Source organism: Phyllobates terribilis, unplaced genomic scaffold, assembly GCF_046119375.1.
Source record: "Phyllobates terribilis strain yellow unplaced genomic scaffold, ASM4611937v1 Scaffold_3__8_contigs__length_932513732, whole genome shotgun sequence".
In the NCBI taxonomy this organism is placed as follows: Eukaryota; Metazoa; Chordata; class Amphibia; order Anura; family Dendrobatidae; genus Phyllobates; species Phyllobates terribilis.
Genome location: NW_027362763.1, coordinates 735,367,664 through 735,391,112, shown reverse-complemented (window position 1 = coordinate 735,391,112; position 23,449 = coordinate 735,367,664). Strand labels below are relative to the sequence as shown.

The 23,449-nt window shown below is 38.3% G+C and overlaps 1 protein-coding gene across 14 annotated transcripts in view; it reads left to right on the top strand.

The window, feature by feature from the left end:
- The window catches only part of NRXN1 (neurexin 1), a 1,901,072-nt gene that overhangs the window by 197,731 nt on the left and 1,679,892 nt on the right, over positions 1 to 23,449 (top strand). For 10 of the 14 annotated variants that reach the window (XM_073672110.1, XM_073672115.1, XM_073672114.1 and 7 more), the window contains 2 exons: positions 2,434 to 2,463; positions 3,255 to 3,266. The exons of 1 other annotated variant lie outside the window; for it this stretch is intronic. In XM_073672110.1, coding sequence (XP_073528211.1) covers positions 2,434 to 2,463; positions 3,255 to 3,266 — 42 coding nt within the window. The remainder of the gene's footprint in view (positions 1 to 2,433; positions 2,464 to 3,254; positions 3,267 to 23,449) is intronic. 3 more of the 14 variants (XM_073672111.1, XM_073672107.1, XM_073672112.1) reach the window with 2 other exon arrangements.

The window sequence follows — 23,449 nt, the reverse complement described above, 5'->3', positions numbered from 1 at the left end:
GCCGATGTTATGCAGATTGACAATCAGCTCCCCCAGTTAGGGGCAGCGGGTGTCCGGCTGTCAATCAGAATCAACACAGTGGAGCGGAAAAGAAGCCGCCGCTCTGTTGACATGACGTCAGCAGAGGCAGCTGAATTGTCGGCCGGAGTGGTCTGTGACTGCTCTATGCTGGTGAAATACTGTGCTTGGGACAACAGGCAGGTAGGTAGCAACTACCTGTCTATTAGTGCTCAGGCACATTTTTTGTTTTTCACAATTCCCGGATATACCCTTTAACCTATTAAACCTCTGATAGCAATCAATAAGACCAAGGTTCTTTACATCAGATTCCTAGATAAAAAATATGGAGTTCTCAATTATATTCCTTATTATGGATGTATTTACCCTTAGGATCATTTGCCAGTACACATTTGCAGCACATCGAATATTACGGTTCAATATTACAGCCCGAGTGTACCATAGGGAAGAGTTTTGCTGCGTCAAGGGCCTAAAATATTATCTCCTAATGCCATCAGGTTTTTGACTGTGCATTACAGCTTTCATTCCATGCTTGCTAAAGAAACATATAAACATGTAATTTTTATGTTTTCCACATCTGACACTGATGCCTAAAAATCATGACATTCTTAAAAGAAACCTGTCATATCCCAAAACGCTGTTATTATAGTGTTCGAAAGCTGCTCGGCCGCTGCTCTGAGAGCCCCACTGCCGGGAGGAAATTAACTTTAGTCCTCCTGGTATCCTCAGGCTTTCAGTCATAGATGCGCTGCTGATGAGGTTTCAATCACCGCTAAAGTCATAGTGAGCGGCAGTGGTAACCGCATCCCGGACACTGACTGACATTCGGCTCTGCACTGATGCATTGCTGAGCCCGCTGTCAGTCACTGCCGGGTGCGTGGTTTCAGCCTATGACTTCTACCGCTCCATCTGTGCCTCTAAGACTGAAAGCTTGAGACTTCAGGGACGAATAAAGTTAATTTCATCCCATTACCTTTCAGTGCAATGGCTAGCAGCTTTGGAACTCTACTAACCTCCAGATTAGTCTCAGATCTGATGGTTAATAGCATTTTTGGATGTGACAGGTTCCCTTTAAAGGAGTTGTCCACTACTAGGACAACCCCTTCTTGATCTAAATGTTTGGCCCCAATAAAATAAAAAAGCCTATACTCACCTCCCGTGCCGGTGCTGTTCCAGCAGTGTCGGCACTCGCTGTCCCGGGGCTCAAGTGCGGTTGTTGTGACATGTGATGCTCGGTGCCCAATCAGCGCTGGCGTCACTGTCTCCGCCTTCTGACGAATAGAACATGAAGAGGAAGTCAGGGCTGCGGCTGATCCCTGACTTCCTTTTCATGTTCAATTCATACAAAGGCGGAGACAGTGACGCCAGCGCTGATTGGGTGTTGAGCATCACATGTCATACAACTGCATCACAGCACCGAGACCGCGAGTGCTGACTGCTAGAACGGAGGTGGCACGGGAGGTGAGTATAGGCTTTTTTATTTTATCGGGGCCAAACATTTAGATAAAGAATGGGTTGTCCTAGTAGTGTGCAAAAACCTTTTTAAGTATAGAATTTTGTATTAAAGGCAGCTCAATTGTCTAGAGATTTTCTCCTAATTTTCTTCTAAGTTGGCTAACTTTTTCCTCTCTAGCCCAATTTACGAAGCCTGCACAGAATATCTTCCGAAAAGCAACGTGACAAATAATGTGTATTTAATACGTTTCGCCAATTTTACCTTTTCTGTTCATCTCTGAAGGGATTAATAAAAAGAATACTTGATTTTTTCTCCGTACCATTGACCTCACACATATTACTTTCCATCTATACAGGCCCTCTGCTCACATGTTAGACTCCCATATAGATTCCTCCCATATTACCATTTCAATGTTAAATCCTTTTTTTTTTTTTCTTCCTTTAATGATCCAAAACACTCATTTTTTTTTAATGAGGGGAAAAAGATCAGACCCAGCCCATTTGTCAGAATCTTCTTTTGATGCGCCTAAATACCAGCAGAACGTCTTAATATAACAAAATGAAGAGATGACAAATACTGAATATAAAATCGTCAAAAGTAAAGAAAAAGAAAGAAAAAAACAACAAAAGACATATGGGATGATTCTCTTTGTTAGACTCCAAATGCGTTTTTGCTTCTTATTTTTTATTTATTTTTCTTTTTACAATTTTCTTTTTTATTAACTATTTCTAAGTGAAACACAGGGTCAAGTAGAGTTTGTAGATTGCAATTGAATTTATTCTTTATCCCTGAATCTGTCCATCGGGGTTGAAATCAGTATGCATTTTTTTTCCCCTTTTAAAATGCAGATACTGTGCAGGAAGACCACTTGTTTGTCACAAACCATTTTTTTGTTATTGTGGCAACATCTTCCCATTCTCCCTTGTGCTTTGCTGACTTTGCTCTTGTTTCCCTTTAAGGTCTGGCACACCTGATGATGGGCGACCAAGGTATGGGCTCTGTTCCTTTTCCACTCTGCTTTTCATTGTTTCCTACTGTTCTGTAGCTGCTTCAGTCCTTCACTGCAATGATGGGCAAAATTGCTTTCGAGCTGTGTATGATCTTGACACATTCTTTTTTTTTTTAGCCACATCCTTATTTATTTTATGTTCACTCCTGATATCCTTTTCCTTTTCTGCAATATAATAACTGAACCAAATTGGAACGGATCAAAGCAGCTGATTGAAAAAAATTTGTGTCTTGCTCGGATTGGAATTAACTGCTGAAGAGATAGGATGAAAATTGTCAAAAATAATAAAAAAAAAAATAGAAAATAAAAATAATAAACAAAAAGTGTTCGCCATTTAGATTGAGAAAACTCTCAGTTTATCATATTGTACCCAGCGAAGGCTCCATTAATTTTCATTGATGCATGGCTGATTGGTTCACTCTGAAAGCACATCGTAGCCGTCTCTGGAATGCAAATGTCTTGCCGGGTAATCGTGTAATAATAACCAGTGTGCCATCTGCTTGCGTCATTTAATCTTTTATTTTAAAAAGAGCATGAAACGTCTTAAGCATGTCCAAGGGTGGTTGAATGTTCACCAGTCTTTGGGCTATGCATTTCCATTCTCGTCATCATCATTTTCCCCATCCTCATCAAGTGTCAGCTTTTCTTAGCAAATGATTGCATTTACATATATTCATGAATGTTTTTTTTTATTTTTTTATTTTCTTTTTTCCTCTGTCTTCGTTGTCTGGAAATGCTTTCTTCATGGAACCATTCCATCAAAATCTCTAGGTAAAAGTAAAGGTACTACTTTTTAATTTACTCATTATAGATGTGTAACGTGTTTGTCAAAATGTGTCTCAGTGTAAAGCATGTGTATATTTTACATAGTTGGTTTGTACTTTATGTTTGTCAATGGGAAAAGACATCTAGACTAAAAAATATATATATTTGAATTATTTCCAAATATAGGGCCCAATTCATTAGGACTAGTGTTGTCCCTGTCATTCTTAATGAAGGGGTAAAGCAGAGTAAAATGTGTCTAATTCATTACTTAATGAATTAGGCACTCCTTACAAGTGCCTTGTGCCTCCACCAGAGATTTCTGGCATAAGTTAGGCCACTAGAGTGGCCTAATTTTTCATGAATTATGTAGGCGCCGCTCATCCCACCCATGCTTTACCCATTATGGCCAAGTTGGCTGGGACTGACGTGAAAATGCTAAAAATTTGCAACATTTTTGAGCAACTTCCAAATTGCGCAAAATTATTGCAAGTTTTTCAAATGTTTTATACCAGAATTCTGGCATAAAACTCTTATTGAGTTGGGCCCACAGTATTTAAAATAATATGTCTCTCTGCCCTTCTAGAAATAATGTGAAAAGTGTTTTTGGGAGTTCTTTTCCCCAGGAAAATGCAACTTCAAGATCTACATTGGCTCAGTTCTAGGCCAGTTTGTCCATAGGAGGTATGAAAGTGTTGCTCCATTGCCAGGGAAAATAATAAAAAGTACTTAACAATACTCTAATGTTTTCTTTAACTTAGAACCTGAAGGTAGCACTAGTGGAAAGTCACCAAAATTGTTAGTCGCTTTCTATTAAAATAATTTGGATGTATAAATAATGGAGCACCACAGAAGACTTATCGTAGTCTACACAACCTTATGCAAAGTTAACGTGTATAGAATATCTATAGTAAGGAAAAGTTAAAAGTAGTCTGTCACCAGGGTAAGACTTTCCAAACCACACATACCATTAGATAGGAGACGAGGAAACAAAGTTTTAGTAGCTCATACACCATAAGCTAATTAGATGGCAAGTGTCCTGGGGTTTTAGCTTCAAACCCTCTCACCATTTGCTCCAGAACGACAACTCTAGGTGTCCCCGACATTGGAAACAACTAGAGACGTTACTCAAGAGTCAAAAGGAGGTGTTTGGGGACGTTTACCGCCAAGATCTTAGGGTACATCACGATGATGGAAAACTCGGTGGACACTTGACATCTAATTACATTTTCGTGGATACATTTTGATTAAAATTTTCTTTTCTTGGATATACTAGTAGTAATATTGGCAACGTGAGTATGTTATAAATTGTTTCCTTGTCACCTATTAGCGGTTTTAGGTGTTTGGAGGAGCCACAATCCCCAAGACTCAACTTAATAATAAATGTGATTAAAAATACTATACCTTACAAATAAATAATTATTTTAGGGTTCTCTCACAGTTAGATTTTTTTTTTAGTCTTGTAAAAAATTTATGTTTTTGCAACCTTTATTTTTTACATTTTTTACATTTTTTAAAGATTTTTAATATGGAAAATATTATGTCTAATGTTTGCTTAAAAACTTTAGAAAATTGAAAAAAAAAAGTCAAAAATGCATTATTTTCTATAAAAATGTTATGTGCTAAACCATCATTGGTACAAAAATAGCTGTTGTTTTTTTATGTTGTTTATGTGTTGCTTTGTGATTTCTTAGTTATTAGGACACAGTGAACAAATTGATTTGGCATATTAGATTGGTCAGTAAAAAATTTGCATAAAATATGAAAAAAAATATGATTCTTATAAAGTTGTGCATGTTCATGACATATGTAAAAAATGCTAAAATGTTTTGAAGGTTGTCCAGCAATAGAAGGATGTTGTGTCAAATTTTTGTTTTATTCTGTAGAATTAAGTGTGTTTTAGAATAAAAATGTGACAATAACTACAGAAAGTCATTATTGTGAAATTGGTTTTAGAAAAATATGAAAACTTATGGGATGATTTGTGCTTCTGTGTCTTATATCAACTGGACCGTGACTTTCCTTCAATACTTATATTGCACAAATTATGGCCTCAAGGGCATTTTGCAGGAATTGGGATTCCATTGTTTCTGCCCCTATTCTCCATAATATATGGAAATCAAAATCATTGCAATACTGAAGTATCTACATTCTGTTCTAGAATTTTTGGTCTACAGAGAAGTCCCAAAATTAATTGTTTACTTGGGTTTTGGATACTTATATCTTAATTTATTACACAATTGTCATTGAATAGATGAGAGTGCAATATTCTCGACTCACTTTAAAGTGTGAGTCTGAATTCAGACATCCGTGAAACACTAACCATTTGTCTTCGAATCTGAAGTGAACAGGCCTCATATGGATTATGAGCCTCTTGAGTTTGGGTCGGGACACCCGCTGCCAGTCCATAAATCACAGTACATACATAGATCATGTTTCACCGACGTCTGAATTCAGCCTTACATTTTAAAATGAAAAAAGTGTAATACTTCATTTTACCTTTGGGGGCACTGCAGGAAAATGGAACACTTGTTTTATGATTTTACAACATTTTACAGCTGATCACTTTGGGTCCAAGAAGTCACTTTGTGATCAGGTTATCATTAATAAAAGTTTCACATAGAAAAAAAGAATTGTCCAAAGTAAATCTCTCCTTTAGGTTCAGTGGAAACCTCTACGGTATGATTCGTTGTAAAATAGATTTTACAGAATAGTAAGCGTTAAATTACAGATTGTCTGAGCTATGATGAACAAGAGAAGTGAAAATTTTGTCATTTAGATTTCATATGTCCCTTGTTGTCATTTTTCTTTTTCTCTGCTACTAATATATCTGGGACTGATGTTTTACAACAGTAACAATATGAAAAAAAAAATAAAAATGAATTGCAGTAATTTGGGAATGTCTTAGATGCTTTAGGATTGCTGACATCCTCAGTTTCTTTTGACCTTAATAAGAGCAGTAAATGCGCTTGGGTCACATTGCTGATGGCTATCTACTCGTCTTGCTGGAGCTCGTCATCACAGAAGAAGTGTCTCTTAAGGTCGTCTGAGGCCGAGAAGGATGGAAGACGTTTTAGAACTCAGTCAACAGATCAATTCCAGAGCAAAGTGTTGTACATTAGCATCAGCAAAAAATAAAAATAATAAATAGGCCCGTATATTTGAAGATGATACTTTTGAAAATGTTTTTCCTCTCTAATCTAATAAAGAAAAGTTATTTTTTTATAACACATAATATATGATGCATTGAACAACCCTGGTCAGAACTGACTTCATGTTATCAAATGTTAATGATTATGCTTTTGTTTGAAATTGATAACGATTATCTTGGACTACATCTTACAAAAGGGTATTTTATATCTGATGTAGAAAATGTTAGCTACTTCTTTAAAAGGATTAATTGAAGTAAAAACATTTTTGAGCAAATTGAATATTTATGCCTTTGGGGTTGTCCTTAATTTTACACAGTATTAAAGAGGTTGTTCACTACTTTTGCATTGATGGTCTATCCTTAGGATAGCTCATAAATCTCTGTCTGATCGGCCGGGGTCTGACACCCCTCTCGCCGATTAGCTGTCATCTGTGGCGGTGGCCAGAAGTACTTACTTACGGAGCTGGCCATCTACTTGGAGGCAGATGTGTAGCACCCTATGACAGGCACTGCAAGTAGAAGGCCAGCTCCACAAGTAAGTACTTCCAGCTGACGACTGCCGACACCATTAACAGCTGATCAGTGGTGGTGCCGGTTGTTGGACCCCAGCCGATTAGACATTGATGACCTATCCTAAGGATAAACCATCAATGTAAAAGTAGTGGACAACCTCTTTAATCCATTATGATCGAATCTGTTCGAAGTGCATTGAATGCACTTTAAATTTTACCAACAATTCTTATTGTCCTGAATCCAAATTTTTTGCAACTTTCTTCATACGACTTCAACTTTGGCGATCAGCCACCATTTTATTGAGGTGTAGAGGGCTGGAAAAAGATACTCATCTCACAGCTCTTCTGTTCCACCAACAAAGCATGCTGTACAGTGTTTCCCGTGTCCTTATCGGCTTTTTAATCATCTTCATTCAATGCATGGGCTTTCGCCACCTATAAATGTGTGCCACTGCCACCCGTCATGACTTCACAACACAAGTTGCTCAAAAGATTGGACAACCCTGATCATTGTCATGACACGCTCTGTAACATCACGATAGATGTCAAGACATTTGAGGCATCTACTGAGTAAAGATGATAGAAAAGCCAAAGAATGCGGGGAAAACTGGCTGTGAGGCTACAGTGATGGGACAGATGAGCGGCAAGGAGAGGTTTTTTGGAGTTTTTTCAATTCAAATTTATTATTCTTTGTGGTTTGGAGAAACCTCAGAGCATGACAAGGAACAGTTGATTTGCACCGAATAATTTAAACGTGGAACGAATTTCCTGGCCAAATTCGAGCGAACTGCTGAATCTGAATTTTGGCAAATTTGCTCATCACTCATAACCCTGTAAGCGCATAGTCCATTTTTATCCTTCCAGGGCCAGTGTAGACTTTTTTAATCCATGTCTTTTAAAAGCTACAACTTTGTTGTTTTTTTTATTTCAATGTAACCGGGCTTCTCTACTGTCAGCTCAATTTGTGTTTTAATGGCATCACTTTGGAATACATATAATATATTTAAAAAAAAGACAGATATATTTAAATATTGAACTTTTTTCTACTTTTTCTGATTTCAACCAGATATGAGCTTGATTGCTAATATAATATACTGCAAATGTCTTGATTAAAGAGGTTGCCCGGTCAAAAATAAAAAAGTCTGCAGTCTAGTGGGTGTGGCCTCAATGATTACACTTCTGTTGAGTGAGGTCTCGTTCACTAGACAGGTTCTGCCTGGGAGTATGCACATTGCATACTTGATCTCCGTTCCCGGGGTAGGCAACGGCGAATCCTCACAGCGCACAGTGCTGGGAGGATTCACAAGTCTGCCGTCATACAAAGTAGCTGCAAACTTTTTATTTTAGACCAGACAACCCCTTTAAGTGTTTTGTTATGACAACCACATAGATATAGTTGAAACCAGAAGTTTACATACACTATATAAAAAGACACATACTCATGTTTTTCTCAATATCTGGCATGAAATCAGAATAAACCTTTCCTGTTTTAGGTCAATTAGGATTACCATAATTTTTAATATTTGCCAAATGCCAGAATAATGAGAGAGAAAGAATGTTTTAAAGCATTTTTATTACTTACTGCAAAGTCAAAAGTTTACATACATTTCATTAGTATTTGGTACAATTGCCCTTAAACTGAATGACTTGGGTCAAACGTTTGGGATATCCTTCCACAAGCTTCTCACAATAGTTGGTGGGAATTTAGGCCCATTCCTCCTGACAAAACTGAGGTAACTGATCCAGGTTTGTAGGTCGCCTTGCTCACGCCTGCCTTTTCAGCTTTGCCCGTAAATTTTCAATAGGATTGAGATCAGGGCTTTGAGATGGGCACTCCAAAACATTGACTTTGTTATCCTTAAGCCACTTTGTTACCATTTTGGCAGTATGCTTCGGGTCATTGTCCATTTGAATGACCCATTTCCGCCCAAGATTTAACTTCTTGGCTGATGTCTTGAGATGTTGCTTCAGTATTGCCACATAATCTTCTTTTCTCATGATGCCATCTATTTTGTGAAGTGCACCAGTCCCTCCTGCAGAAAAACAGCCCCACAACATGATGCTGCCACCCCCATGTTGGGATGGTGTTCTTAGGCTTCCAAGCTTCTCCCTTTTCCTCTAAACGTAACGATGGTCATTATGCCCAAAAAGTTAAATTTTAGTTTCACCAGACCACAGGATATATCTCCAAAAATTAAGATCTTTCTCCTGTGTGCATTTGCAAACATTAATCTGGCTTTCTGATGTTTCTTTTGGAGTAATGGCTTCTTCCTGGCAGAGTGGCCTTTCAACCCACATTGATACAGTACTCGTTTCATTGTGGATATTGACACAATCTTACCAGCTTCCACCATCATCTTCACAAGGTCTTTTGCTTTTGTCCTTGGGTTGATATGCACATGTCGGACCAAAGCACATTCAACTCTGGGACACAGAACCTGTCTCTTTCTTGAGTGGTATGATGGCTGGACATTCCGATCTTGTTTGTACTTGTGTATAATTGTTTGTACAGATGAATGAGGCACCTTCAGTATCTTGAAATTGTAACCAAGGATGAGCCAGACTTGTGCAAGTCCATAATTTTCTTCCTGTTATTTTGGCTGATTTCTTTAGACTTTCCCATGATGCTACACAAAGAAGCAGTGTGTTTCAGCTGTGCGTAAAAATACATTCACAGGTGTGTCTCTAATTAACTCAGATGTTGCGAAAAAAACTATCAGAAGCTTCCAAACACATGACCTCATCATATGGGCAGTCCAGAATTGTTTAAAGGCATAGTAATCTAAGTGTAAACTTTTGACTTTGCAGTAAGTAATAAAAATGCCTTTAACCGGTTCCCGACCGCCCACTGTAGATAAACGTCCGCGCTGCCTGGGCTCTGTGCAGCGCCGACGTTTAAAAACGGTGGGTGGTCTCGCAGTGCTCAGGACCCCCAGGGTCCTGCAAGCACTGCGATTCCGGTGCAGAGCGTTAGCTCTGACAGGGTACATCATCGGGACCTGATTAGATCAGGTCCCAGTGATGTTAACCCTTTGCTGTCTTCTATATGCTGTGATCTATAGTGATCGCGGCATATAGGAGACAGCAGGAAGAGAGGGGGTCGTCTTACTTACCTCCGAAGACCTCCGTTTCGTTTGAGGACCTGGGGTTGCTATGGCAGCTGAAGGTCACATGACCGCCTCCAGCTCTGCCATATATGGTGTCCTTCCTGTCTGGCTTCAGCCTGTATGTAGCTGATGCCAGACAGGAAACTGACTGAAACAGTCAGTGAAGATCTCATGTAATGTAATATATGTCTATTACATTACATGAGATCAGTGATCAGAAAAATAAAAATTAATGTCCCATACAGGGACTAAGTAAAAATGTAAAAAAAAGTAAAATAAAAGTTTTTAAACTATTAAAAAAAAAATCACAAAATAAATAAAAATAAATAAATAAAATATTAAACCAATAAATCCGTATATTATTACAAAACCAAAAAAAGTACACATATTTGGTATCGCCGCGTCCGAAACAACCTGAGCTATAAAACTGTCACACTAATTAACTCCTTCTGTGCACACCGTAATAAAAATAAATAAAAAACGGAGCAAAAAAATATGCTTTTTCATCATATCGCCAAACAAAAAGTGGAAAAAAATGCGATCAAAAATCAGAATAGAAATAAAAATGGTACCACTGAAAACTTCATCTTGTTCCGCAAAAAAAAGCCGCCATACAGCTCCCTCAGCCGAAAAATAAAAAAGTTATAGCCCTCAGAATAAAGCAATGCAAAAAAAATATTTTTTTTTCTATAAAATTGTTTTATTGTGTAAAAGCGCCAAAACATAAAAAAAATACAGTAAGTGTAGTATCGCTGTAAACGTACTGACCCGAAGAATAACGCTGCCTGATCACTTTTACCACACGCAGAACGGCATAAAAAAAAACTCAAAAAACAATTCCTGAAGTGTTTGTTTTTGTTAACTTTACCTCCCAAAAAACGGAATAGAAAGCGATCAAAAAATGTCACGTACCCAAAAATGGTTCCAATAAAAATGTTAACTCATCCCGCAAAAAACAAGCCATCACATGACTCTATCGGCCGAAATATGGAAAAATTATAGATCTCAAAATATGGTGATGCAAAAACTAGATTTTGCAAAAAAAGCGTATTTTAGTGTGTGACAGCTGTCAGTCATAAAAACCCGATATAAATCTGGTATCTCTGTAATCGCACCGACCCGAAGAATAAAGTAATCTAATCAGTTATATCACACTAGGAACGGCATAAAAAATAAATAAAACAAATATTATTCACCTGCTACTGATTTGTTTATTATGTCTCCCAAAGATCCCAGTAAGGCTCTGCTCACATTTATCCTGTGCTCTGCGCTGAGCACTTACACCAGAGTTTCCGTGTAAATCTCTGAAATACGTGATTCAGCCAGAACCCATGATGGAAGATTCCCTGTAATGAGGCAGATATAGGCCACTGTGGACGCCGTCTAGCCTGGGATCCCACGGTGTCATTTGTTTTAGGCGTGCATAAAAGTGCGGTTGGCCACAGTTTTGTGCACTTCTGAAAAAAAGGACACCACTAAACAGAGGCCAGACGGAGTCCAGAGTAACTCTGCTGCCTCATTATAGTGAATGGATCCTGCAGGGGTTTCATCTGAATTACATCACTTGGAAATTTAGATGGAAACCCCGATGTAAGTGCTCAGCCTAGAGCGCCGGATAAATGTTACGTAAAATGTTCCCAATAAAAGCTTCAACTCAGTCCTCAAAAAAAGCTAGTCCCCACTCAGGTCCATCATCTGTTAAAAATATAAGGGACTTCCAAGTTACTGGTAGCAGAAAGGCTCTGGAAAAGCAAAATGGTCCTTGCCCCCCAAAAGAAATTCAGAAAATTTTGTGCTCCCAAATCCAAATGCCTATTCTACAATAATTTGTTCTCCAATTGTCAAATAGCACTCCTTCCCCCTCAAATCTCACCGTATGGCTAAGTGGTACGATACAGCCACATATGGGGTATTAACACTTTTAGAAGAAATTGTGTGACACATTTCGGCACCATTTTTACCCATTGCCCTGTGTGAAAATGTAAAATCTGAGGGTAAAACATTTTTTTGTGGTAAAAATATAATTATGCTTTTTTCACTGCCCAATGGTATAAATTTAAAAATTAAAAAATGCTCACTACTTCCCTAGATGAATTCCTTGAGAGGTGTAGTTTATAAAATGGGGTCACTTGAGGGGGTTTCTGCTGTTTTGGCATGTCAGCGACTCTTCAAATGTGACATGGTGTCTGCTGCCTATCCCAGCCAACATAGCGCTCCTTTCTCTTCCGAACCCTGCCGTACACCAAAGCAGTGGTTTTCCCCCACATATGGGGTATCGGCGTACTCAGGAGAAATTGTACAACAAATTTCATGGTGCAATTTATCCTGTTACCCTTATGATAATGCAAAATTAGGGAATGAAAAACATTTTTTATGGGAAAAATGTGAAAATTTTATTTTTACGGCTCAATATTATAAACTTCTGTGAAGCAGCTGGGGGTGCAAGGTGCTCACCACACATCTAGATAAGTTCCCTACGGGGTCTAGTTTCCAAAATGGTGGCACTTGTGGGGGGTTACCACTGTTTAGGCACATTAGGGGCTCCCCAAATGTGACATGGCGTCCGCTAATTATTCATACAAATTTTACATTCAAAAAGTCAAATGGCGCTCCTTCCCTTTCAAACCCTGCCATGTGCCCAAACAGTAATTTGCCTCCACATATGGGGTATCGGCGTGTTCAGGAGAAATTGCACAACAAATTTCATGGTGCAATTTATCCTGTTACCCTTATGATAATACAAAATTAGGGAATGAAAAACATTTTTTGAGGGAAAAATGTGAAAATTTTATTTTTACGGCTCAATATTATAAACTTCTGTGAAGCAGCTGGGGGTGCAAGGTGCTCACCACACATCTAGATAAGTTCCCTAAGGGGTCTAGTTTCCAAAATGGTGGCACTTGTGGGGGGTTTCCACTGTTTAGGCACATTAGGGGCTCCCCAAATGTGACATGGCGTCCGCTAATTATTCAAACAAATTTTACATTCAAAAAGTCAAATGGCGCTCCTTCCCTTTCAAACCCTGCCATGTGCCCAAACAGTAATTTGCCTCCACATATGGGGTATCAGCGTGTTCAGGAGAAATTGCATAACAAATTTCATGGTGCAATTTATCCTATTACCCTTATGATAATGCAAAATTAAGGGATGAAAAACGGTTTTGTGGGAAAAATGTGAAAATTTTATTTTTACAGCTCAATATTATAAACTTCTGTGAAGCACCTTGGGGTTCAAGGTGCTCACCACACATCTAGATAAGTTCCCTAAGGGGTCTAGTTTCCAAAATGGTGTCACTTGTGGGGGGTTTCCACTGTTTAGGCACATCAGGAGCTCTCCAAACGCAACATAGCGTCTGCTAATTATTCAGACAAATTTTACATTCAAAAAGTCTAATGGCGCTCCTTCCCTTCCGAACCCTGCCGTGCGCCCAAACAGTGGTTTTCCCTCACATATGGGGTATCAGCACGCTCAAAAGAAATTGCGCAAAAAAATTTGGGGTCCATTTTTTCATGTTACCCTTGTGAAAATAAAAAAAATTGGGTCTAAAGTAACATTTTTGTGAAAAAAGTTAAATGTTAATTTTTTTCTTCCACATTCCAAAAATTCCTGTGAAGCACCTGAAGGGTTAATAAAGTTCTTGAATGTGGTTTTGAGCACCTTGAGGGGTGCAGTTTTTAGAATGGTGTCACTTTTGGGTATTTTCTGTCATAAAGACCCCTCAAAGTGACTTCAAATATGATGTGGTCCCTAAAAAAATGTTTTTGTAAATTTTGTTGGAAAAATGAGAAATCGCTGGTCAACTTTTAACCCTTATAGCTCCCTAACAAAAAAAAATTTTGGTTCCAAAATTGTGCTGATGTAAAGTAGACATGTGGGAAATGTTATTTATTAACTATTTTGTGTGACATATCTCTCTGATTTAAGGGCATGAAAATTCAAAGTTTGAAAATTGCAAAATTTTCTAAATTTTTGCCAAATTTCCGATTTTTTCACAAATAAACACAAGTTATATCGAAGAAATTTTACCACTATCATGAAGTACAATATGTCACGAAAAAACAGTCTCAGAATCAGGGGAAAATGTTGAAGCGTTCCAGAGTAATTACTACATAAAGTGACAGTGGTCAGAATTGAAAAAATTGGCCCGGTCACGAAGGCAAAAACAGGCTCTGGCGCGAAGTGGTTAAACATTCTCTCTCTCTCTCATTATTCCGGCATTTGGCAAATATTAAAGATTATGGTAATCCTAATTGACCTAAAACGGGAAAGGTTTATTCTGATTTCATGTCAGATATTGAGAAAAACATGCACATGTTTCTTATTATATAGTGTATGTAAACTTCTGGTTTCAACTGTAAATGAATAGCTTTATAGATAGCTTGAGAAAAATGTATTCTAAGTGAGTTAGTAACAAGAGGACAGTCTGCATATACTGTACTACTTAACTGGATACAGAACTATTCTGCACAGGTGAGTGATAACGTTTGTGTATCCCAAATAAGACAGAACAGTATAGTGATAGTATTTTGATGTCCCAATCAGCAGCCATTGCAGTAAATAACATTCAAGCATTCTCGCTATGGTACTGGTTTAAACCATATGTGCACCCCAAGCCCGCTGTCATCATTAGTTTTAGAACTTTTCTAAAGTGGGATAGTTTCAGGGTTTCCTGAACACAAACCCTCATGCAATGTAAAATTAGTGATCCAAAACTATTTTTCTCCTTTTTTCTTTTAAGTAGGGTTTTACTTTTAATCATTGTAAGTATTTTATGTTAACTGTTATCTCTGCTCTAATTCTTTTATTGAGCTATTGTCATTTAATTACTAGAGTGAGAACACTTTAAACATAGATAGAAATTTTGAGTGTTCCTAAAATTGTATTCTTAATCTGAAAACTGAATTGAAAGGACTTTGTACACATTTTAGCCTTTTTCCTTACCTTATACCACTTCTTTAGACTAGTTTTTGGTGCCTAAAATGTATAATTAGCTTAAGTCTTGCCTCATTTATTAACAAACCACACCCTCTTCAGAAAGTTACATTGTGTGAGCATCTAAAGTTCTTATTTAATATTGTGCAATGCATTTTGGAAAATAAATATGGCCCAGTATCTAAAGAAATGAATGGTCTATCTGTGTACTACATACATGTGTGGAGCTTTTCAGCGTGAGATATTACCTTCTAACTATTCTTCGAATATGAAGATTCTTAGTTTTTCAGATCAGTTGTACATTTTTATCAGTGTTCCCCAACGAGCTGTCTGCAGTTCTGATGACTGTTTTCATATTATCCATATATTGTAATTATGAGACTACTGAACCCAGGTGACATGGTCAAAATGAGAGATGAATTAATTAATTCTAAAAGAATTGATTTTGATACAAATTTCCCCCCAAAAATCTGATTCTAATTAATTAGAATTTTTGGGGATTCAACTCACGTGAATTCATCAATATGACAGCCAGCTAGCTACCATTTTGCTGGATTCTGAAGGTTAGGAAGAGGTAAGAAAAAAACAATACAATTTTATACTCGCCCCTTTACAGCCACCCAGTCCTTACCTTTGCCACCACTGCTACTCTCTGCTCGATCTCCACTCGCTTTTATTTGTTTTGCTCATCGGTCCAGAATTTTTTGGCTCTGACTAGGCCCTACTCGGTCATATGGGGTGTGACACGCGTCATTGACATCAGTGATGGAGTCTTCTGGCGCTGTCTAGGTTTCACACTGTTACATGGGGCGTAATGCATGTCATTGATGTTGCTTCTCGTTACCATGTGCTGCCAGTTAGTGCTGGAAGATTCTGGAGCAAAGAGAAGACCAAAGAAGAGTAAGTTGAGGACCATATGGGGAGCTGTGGTGGCGGGACATGTGGTTGGAAGTCAAGGAGATATGAGTATAATGTTTTTTTTATTTTTCCTAACCCCATGTTGACCCTCAGAGTTCATCTGGCTGCTATTTTTCAGAATTCACACAAACGGAATCCCCAAAAAATTAGATTTGTTAAAATCCGAAATTTTGGAAAAATCCGTAAAGAAATAGATTATTTTTTAATTAATTTGTTCAATCTAATTTTGACTCTATTACCTGTGTTCAGTAGTCTCATAACTACAATATATATTATTATATAAGAACTTCAAACAATTGTCTTGAAGATGGATAGTGCTGCGCTGCCAGTAGATAAATAAATCCAAAATTCTTGATATTCAAATGATATACGGTCTATTCACAACACGTTTCAATGTCATGTCTGAAGTCTTCTTCAGTAGTGATGAGCGAGTATGTTCTGTTAACCCTTTCGGCGAGTATGCTCGGGCCAAGCATCGAGTAGTTACAGCTGCTCGGTGTTATGTTTGAATCGCTCCCGTGTGCATGATTTGCAACTGTTTGACAGTTTTAGTACATGTAATGAATGTCTATTTCTTACACATTCCTCACATGTATTAAAGTTGTCAAACAGTTGCAAATCATGCACACGGGAGTGATTCAAACATATAACCGAGCAGCTGTAACTACTTGGTGCTCGGCCCGAGCATACTCGCCGAAAGGGTTAACAGAACATACTTGCTCATCACTATTATTCAGGAAACCCAGGAAAGTATATACAGATTCATGGTTTAAATAAGACATTCAAAAACTGGCAACAAGAACACAAATTAATGCCCATTGTGGGTGTGAATAGAGTTTTTTTATCAATTTAAATAGAGCTGTAGGGGAAAAAAAATTCTGCTGTAAAAAAGAACGTACATGTTAATCTTGAAGAGAGAAGGGAAAAAATAAATAACAGCTATATATTTTTAATTAACACGTACACTCAAGCTTAACATGTACATACTTTTTTTTCATAGCAGCATTTTTTCCCTTTCAGCTTTATTTAAGTGGACAAAAAAAGGTTATTCACACCCCAAATGGGCGTTAATTTGTGTTCTTGGTGCCAGTTTTAGAATATGTCTTATTTAAACCATGAGTCTATCGCTGTGTATACTTTTCAGTGATTCTCCTGAAGTAGAAGTCAGGTCTGTCTTTGAAACATTGACCGCATATCTTTTGAATATCAAGAATCCTGGATTTATTTATCTACCGGCAGTGCAACAATTGAGTCTCCAACTGGTCAGCAGTAGCAGCTGGATACATTATTGGGCTTTTTTACCAGTTGTGCTTTTCACAACTCAGTTGAGCAATTACCGCATCTAGCTAATGCTTGTGTCCAGATAACGCCCTATGTACACTTTTTGTCCACTCCTAGTTTTTTTATTATAGAGAACTTGGCACTCCTTTGAATTGTACAAATGTTGTGTTTTGTGCTGTATTGTGAAGGCAATCCACTAGTAATCATGATCCAAGGAGAAACGTTTCTCCTTGTGGACAGTGACTTGTCAAAGTGAGGAGACTTTTAAGCCTTGCATGCTCCTCTGGGAAATTAAACATGCAAACTGTCTCTTCAGAGAGGAAGAGGACTAGAATTCTAGTGCCACCAATTGGAAGTAGCAATCCTAAAAGTCAATATCGACTCTTTAACAAGCCTTGCGACATGACTTAGGATAAAAACCAAATTAAATACTGAATTTGCAGACACTGTGTTTCGCGGTACTGCCCCTCATCAGTGCAAAGTGTGAGATCCGGTTTGGGTGAGTGAGAGGCATCTGACCGGGATCCAAAGGGTAACGTTTCTCCTTGCGGAGAGTGACATTTCACACATGATATGTCAATGTGAGGAGACTTTTAAGCCTTGCAATGCTCCTCTGGGAAATACAGTCTCTGCAAATTGAGTATCTGGTTTGACTTTTATCCTAAGTCGTATGGCAAGGCTCGTTAAAGGGTCAATATTGGCTTTTAGGATTGCTACTTCCTATAGTTGGCACTAGAGTTCTAGTTTTCTTTCTCTTTGAAGAGACAATTTGCATACTAGCAATCATGTGATACTTTAATCTTTTTATAATCATTCCTTCATCAGAAACAAATTGCTAGTGAAGGACAGTAGAGATTAAAAAAGCGGTAAAGCATCTTTCAGGATATGGTAAGACCTTGCTTTTGAGTGATCACCACACACAAGGGGAGGACTCACAATATCCTGAGCACTATTTTATCTTTCTTTCCTCTCTACTTCTCCTCACTAGCAATCCGTGTCTGATGAAGGTCTAATTATGAAAAGACCGAAATGTAATTTGATCACTTGTTAGTTGTCTTCACAATAAAACACTAAATTTGCATCAAACCAAAAGAGTGCCAAGTTCTCTATATTACTTGACCTTGGGGTGGAAGACTAGTTGTGTTATGATCTGCTGCAAGCACTAAGGAAAGAAAGGAGATCTGTCCCTACCATAGAACTAAGCTAGATCCCTACGATGTAACGGGGAACCTGATCCTGCGATCAGACCCGCTAAAGTCCTCGGCTAGTCTGTACGAAGACCTATAGATACAAGGGAGGGATCCCTACAAGTACTAGGGACTGGGATAAGGTTGGACACCTCCTAGCAGAAATTGTAGCAGTAAAAGACAAACACACAACATAGAACATAAAGGTCCGAAGACCTAGCTAAACTGACTGAGATAGGTAACTAAGCACCAAGCTAGCTTAAGAGTAGAAATTACAATGAAGTCCAGCAAGGCCAGGAGGGCGGAGCAGGACTAAATAGGCAAAAAAAGGTCATGTGACCAGCAAGATAGAAAAAACCTAACAGGAGAGTTCTAACAGTTGTGCACCCAGAGCGCATACGTGCTGCGCACCTCTTTGTCTACAGTATATCTTTGGCACCACTTTGACATAATATTACTTGGAATTTATGAGTAGTGAATAGAATCTGCCCACCTGATTTGAGCAAATCTACCCAATTCAAATTTCAACTCAAGTCAAAATCACATATTAATAATGCAACACTAAACTGAGTATCTGTAGTAGACCAATTTTTCTATACATCCAGTGCAGCTCAACACCACCTCTCATCATTGAATGTGGCTCACAAGCTAGAATTAGTCTCAGATTTTCCTAAGTCTACAAAGTTACCTGTTGTAGTCAAAGTCCCCAAAAACAAAACTTGCACAGGAGGAGGAATGGAGAGAGTAATAAATCGTACTACGACCACTTTTATCCGTCCTTTAGATCCTCCTGTTTCGGTTGCTTTACTAAGGGAACTGAAGCTGCTGGATATGGAAATCTTGGCTGTTAACAAAGATCTGATCTACAAAGGTAATTTGAATATTATTTAGAATAAAAGATACAATTAAATATTAATTGCTTAATATAAGAGATAAAACAGCTATGTATATTGTGTTCCCCATGAATATAGGAGGGAGAGAGGTGACCTACTACAAATGGGTGCAAAATTTAAGTTGAAATGTTGGCTCACAGCCATGAAACCTCTTTGCATGCCCAAACCAAAATGAAATTGCTGGTTTGCATAAACAAATTTCCAGAATTTCAAGGATCATTTTTATGATCAAAAGATCAATATACTGTTAGTAGGGAGATAGTTTTTAGAGATGAAGGTAAACTAATAGGGGTATTACCATTTCCAAGATCCTATCTTAATATGTAGTAGATGTAATAATAATAATAGCAGCAAATACCTTCAGTTAGAAATGTATTATAGTTCTCTTTATTCGCTATTTTGCTTACCCCATGTGCAGGGCATTGCAGTAGCTTAGGTGTCCATGGTTATGACTAGTGACAACTAACTGTCACTATATGCATGGTCCATCGAGTTCAACCTATAGCCTAACACGTTGATCCAGAGGAAGGCAAAAACCTTATAAATAGCTCTATATTAGGGAACAATTCCTTCCCGGCTCCAGATACAGCAATCAGACTAGTTCCTGGGATCAACGTCTCATCACAGAATCTAGTGCCCATAATCTGTATATTATATTTTTCAAGCAAGTCATCATATTGATAACAAAATCAACCTTTGCTTCAGTTATAGACTCAAAGTCTGTGTTTTAAATCCTTGTTTTTACAAGCATTCTGCATAAGTTGAACAGAGAAATCTTCAGTATAATATATACTAATAAGTACATAATTTCTAACTAAGCTAACAGGAACATGTGTCAAAAAAAGAGGGCTTACTACTAGAGATGAGTAAACCTGAACTTTAAAGTTCGGGGTTTGTACCGGACACTTAGTGACCGGTGCTGAACGCCGAACACAAACTTCTCCTGGAAGTCCGTTTTAATGGTCAGAGTTCTGGGGAAAAGAGAGTGAGAGAATTTTCCAGCTTCATAGTTCGGGTCCCCATACATTTCAATGGGGTTCGGATACACGTTCAAGTTCCGATAAAGTTCTGGTACCCGATCCGAACTTTGGACTAAAGTTCGGGTTGGATACCAGAATGTGAACTTCCACGGGTCCGCTCATCTCTACTTTCTACACCCAAAGTCCAATAACGTATCCTAGCTTAGATTATATGAGTGCCAGCATTCCAGCAGACCGTCCACTCAATTAACACAAAGAAAAATGAGTTGCACATCCACATCCTAATTAAGCTAAGCAATCTTTGCAATTTTTTCATTATAATAGCTATGTTGAGTATTTACTGTATCAGGGATCTCTGATTTAGAGGAGTACTGGCCAATGCAAAATTTTGTAATACCGTATTGCTATGTTATCATAGTGTACTGTATATACTGGAGCATGTTATAGCTTAGATCATGAACCAAAAAGATTTGAATATGAAATACTTCACAGCGAAATGATAGTTCCCATTTACATACTGCAGCGCTGCAATATTATATTGCTACATGAAACAAGTTGATATGTTATATGAAACTCATAAAACAGCAAAATTATATATTTCCAATATATTCGCTATGATCCGAAAAGCCAAAAGTAGAGATACACAATTGAAATCTTTTATGGCAGTATAGGTAAGGATCATACATAATGTATGAGTATAAGAATATTTAGTATGTTCTATAGGTAAGCTATGAATCTAAATTCATCCCCACTGAGTACATTGCTAGTTTTATGAGGCAGTTTTATGGAGTAAGTTATGGGATTTTTAGATGGATTTGACAATTTGTCCAGATTGAGACCACATCTTCTCATCTTGTATGTTGATGACATTAGGTAATAAGATGCTATATCTCAGCATGGCCCGTAGAAAATATAGTATAACTCGTGAGACTCGTACAAGAAGAAAGTACATGCAAAAAAATAAGAACAGTGTCACATAAAACACAGTGAGTGCAAGTAATAATTTCAGTGGCTAAAATAATTTGTAATAAAGAGGTTGTCCAATACTTTAGCATCAATGACCTATCCTCAATGTCAGATCAATCTGGGTCTGACACCCAGCACCCCTACTGATCAGCTGTTTATTGGTGGCGGTGGCCGCAAGCCGGATGTGCTCTATTGCGGAGCTGCTCCGTCTTCTGGTAGTGGCCGCTGCAGGGTACTGCATATCCGCCTCATATTGATTTGAATACTAGGCAGATGTGTAGTACCAAGCCTCACGCACTACCAGAACACACCAGCTGATCTGCAGGGGTACTGGGTGTTGGACCCTGACCGATCAGACATTGATGACCTATCCTAAGAATAGGTCATCAATGCTAAAGTAGTGGACAACCTCTTTAAATATTGTTCCCAAAGTGCTGTTCTTAGAATGGCTGCATATACGTAGGATTCTGTTTATTGACATAAAGCAGATAACTATATAACTAAATATATATAGATCTATAAGGGACTATAGATATATAGATCAATATTGTCCCTCTAATGAGCCTAGCCACATGTCTTAGGATAGGAAGCCAAATTAGAAGTTTCATTTGTAGTCATAGTTACATAGTTTATAAGGCCGAAAAAAGACAAGCGTCCATCCAGTTCAGCCTATTTCTTGTGCACTGCAGCTATTCCGCAGCGTTGATCCAGGGGAAGTAAAAAACAATACGGTATAGGCCAATTTACATCATTGAGGAAAAATTCACTTCCCGACACCAATCTGGCAGTCAGATTAAATCCCTGGATTAATTAACTACCACTAAGCATAAGATGTAATTTTATTGTTCTCAAGAAAGGCGTCCAGGCCTCTCTTGAACTCACTAAGTGAGTTGGACATCACCACTTCCTCTCCCAGAGAGTTCCAGAGTCTCACGGCTCTGCCCGTAAAGAATCCCCTTCTATGCTGGTGCAGGAACCTCCTTTCCTCCAGACGCATAGTGTGCCCCCTCGTCTTTGTCACCATCCTTGGTATAAACAGGTCATGGGAGAGATCTCTGTACTGCCCCCTGATGTATTTATACATGTTTATGAGGTCTCCCCTAAGCCTTCTCTTTTCCAACGTAAATAGGCCTAATTTTGACAACCTCTCTGGGTATTCAAGTCCCTCCATTCCCTTTATTACCTTAGTCGCCCTCCTTTGTACCCTCTCTATCTCCAATATGTCTTTCCTGAGCACCGGAGCCCAGAACTGTGCACAATATTCTAAGTGCGGCCTTACCAGCGCTTTATACAGAGGAAGAACAATGTTCTCATCATATGCCCCTATTCCTCTTCTGATGCATGCCATGACTCTATTTGCCTTCGCAGCTGCTGCCTGACACTGGCCACTCCAATTTAATTTGCTATTAACCAAGACGCCCAGGTCCTTCTCCATGTCAGATTTCCCTAACGGTTTCCCATTTAATATGTATGGGTGACTGCTGTTTTTCTTTCCCATGTGCATGACCTTACATTTATCGGCATTGAACCCCATTTGCCATTTTTTGGCCCAACTCCCCAATTTATCTAAATCCTCCTGTAGCTGTGCCCTATCCTCATCTGTATTAACTACTTTACAAAGTTTAGTATCATCTGCAAATATTACTATTTTACTATGCCATCCTTCCACTAGATCATTAATAAATATATTAAATAATATAGGGCCCAAGACAGACCCTTGAGGCACCCCGGTAGTAACCCTGGCACTCCCTGAGCTTACTCCATTGATAACCACCCTCTGCTTTCTATCACTCAGCCAGCTATTTACCCATATGTTTCATGGTGTTTGCTCCTCATCAGTTCAAATCAAGAGGTCTGGTTTGACTGGGAGAGAAGCCTCTTACAGGGGGTCTGTCATCTGCAAGGCTTGTTAAAGGGCTGATAGTGATTTAAGGATTCCTACATCCAATAGTTGCCACTATAGGTCGAGTCTTCTTCCTCTTTCCAGAGGCTATTTGCATGTTTCAATTCCCAGAGGAGCATTGCATGGCCTTTGGGTCTCCTTATGCTGATTTGATAGTCTCCAGAAGGAGAAACTTTACCACCTAGATTTTGTAATTCACACTGCTTGTAAATAGATCACCAAGGCCTGATGACGCTGGTGAAAAATCATGTCAAAAAATAATTTCCTAACTCATAATAAAATTAGAATTTTATAAGTCGGACTCAGGCTACAAAACTTTTCATAAAGGATCATGGACCTTTATTAAAGTTTTGTTGCTTGAGCTTGAGTTATAA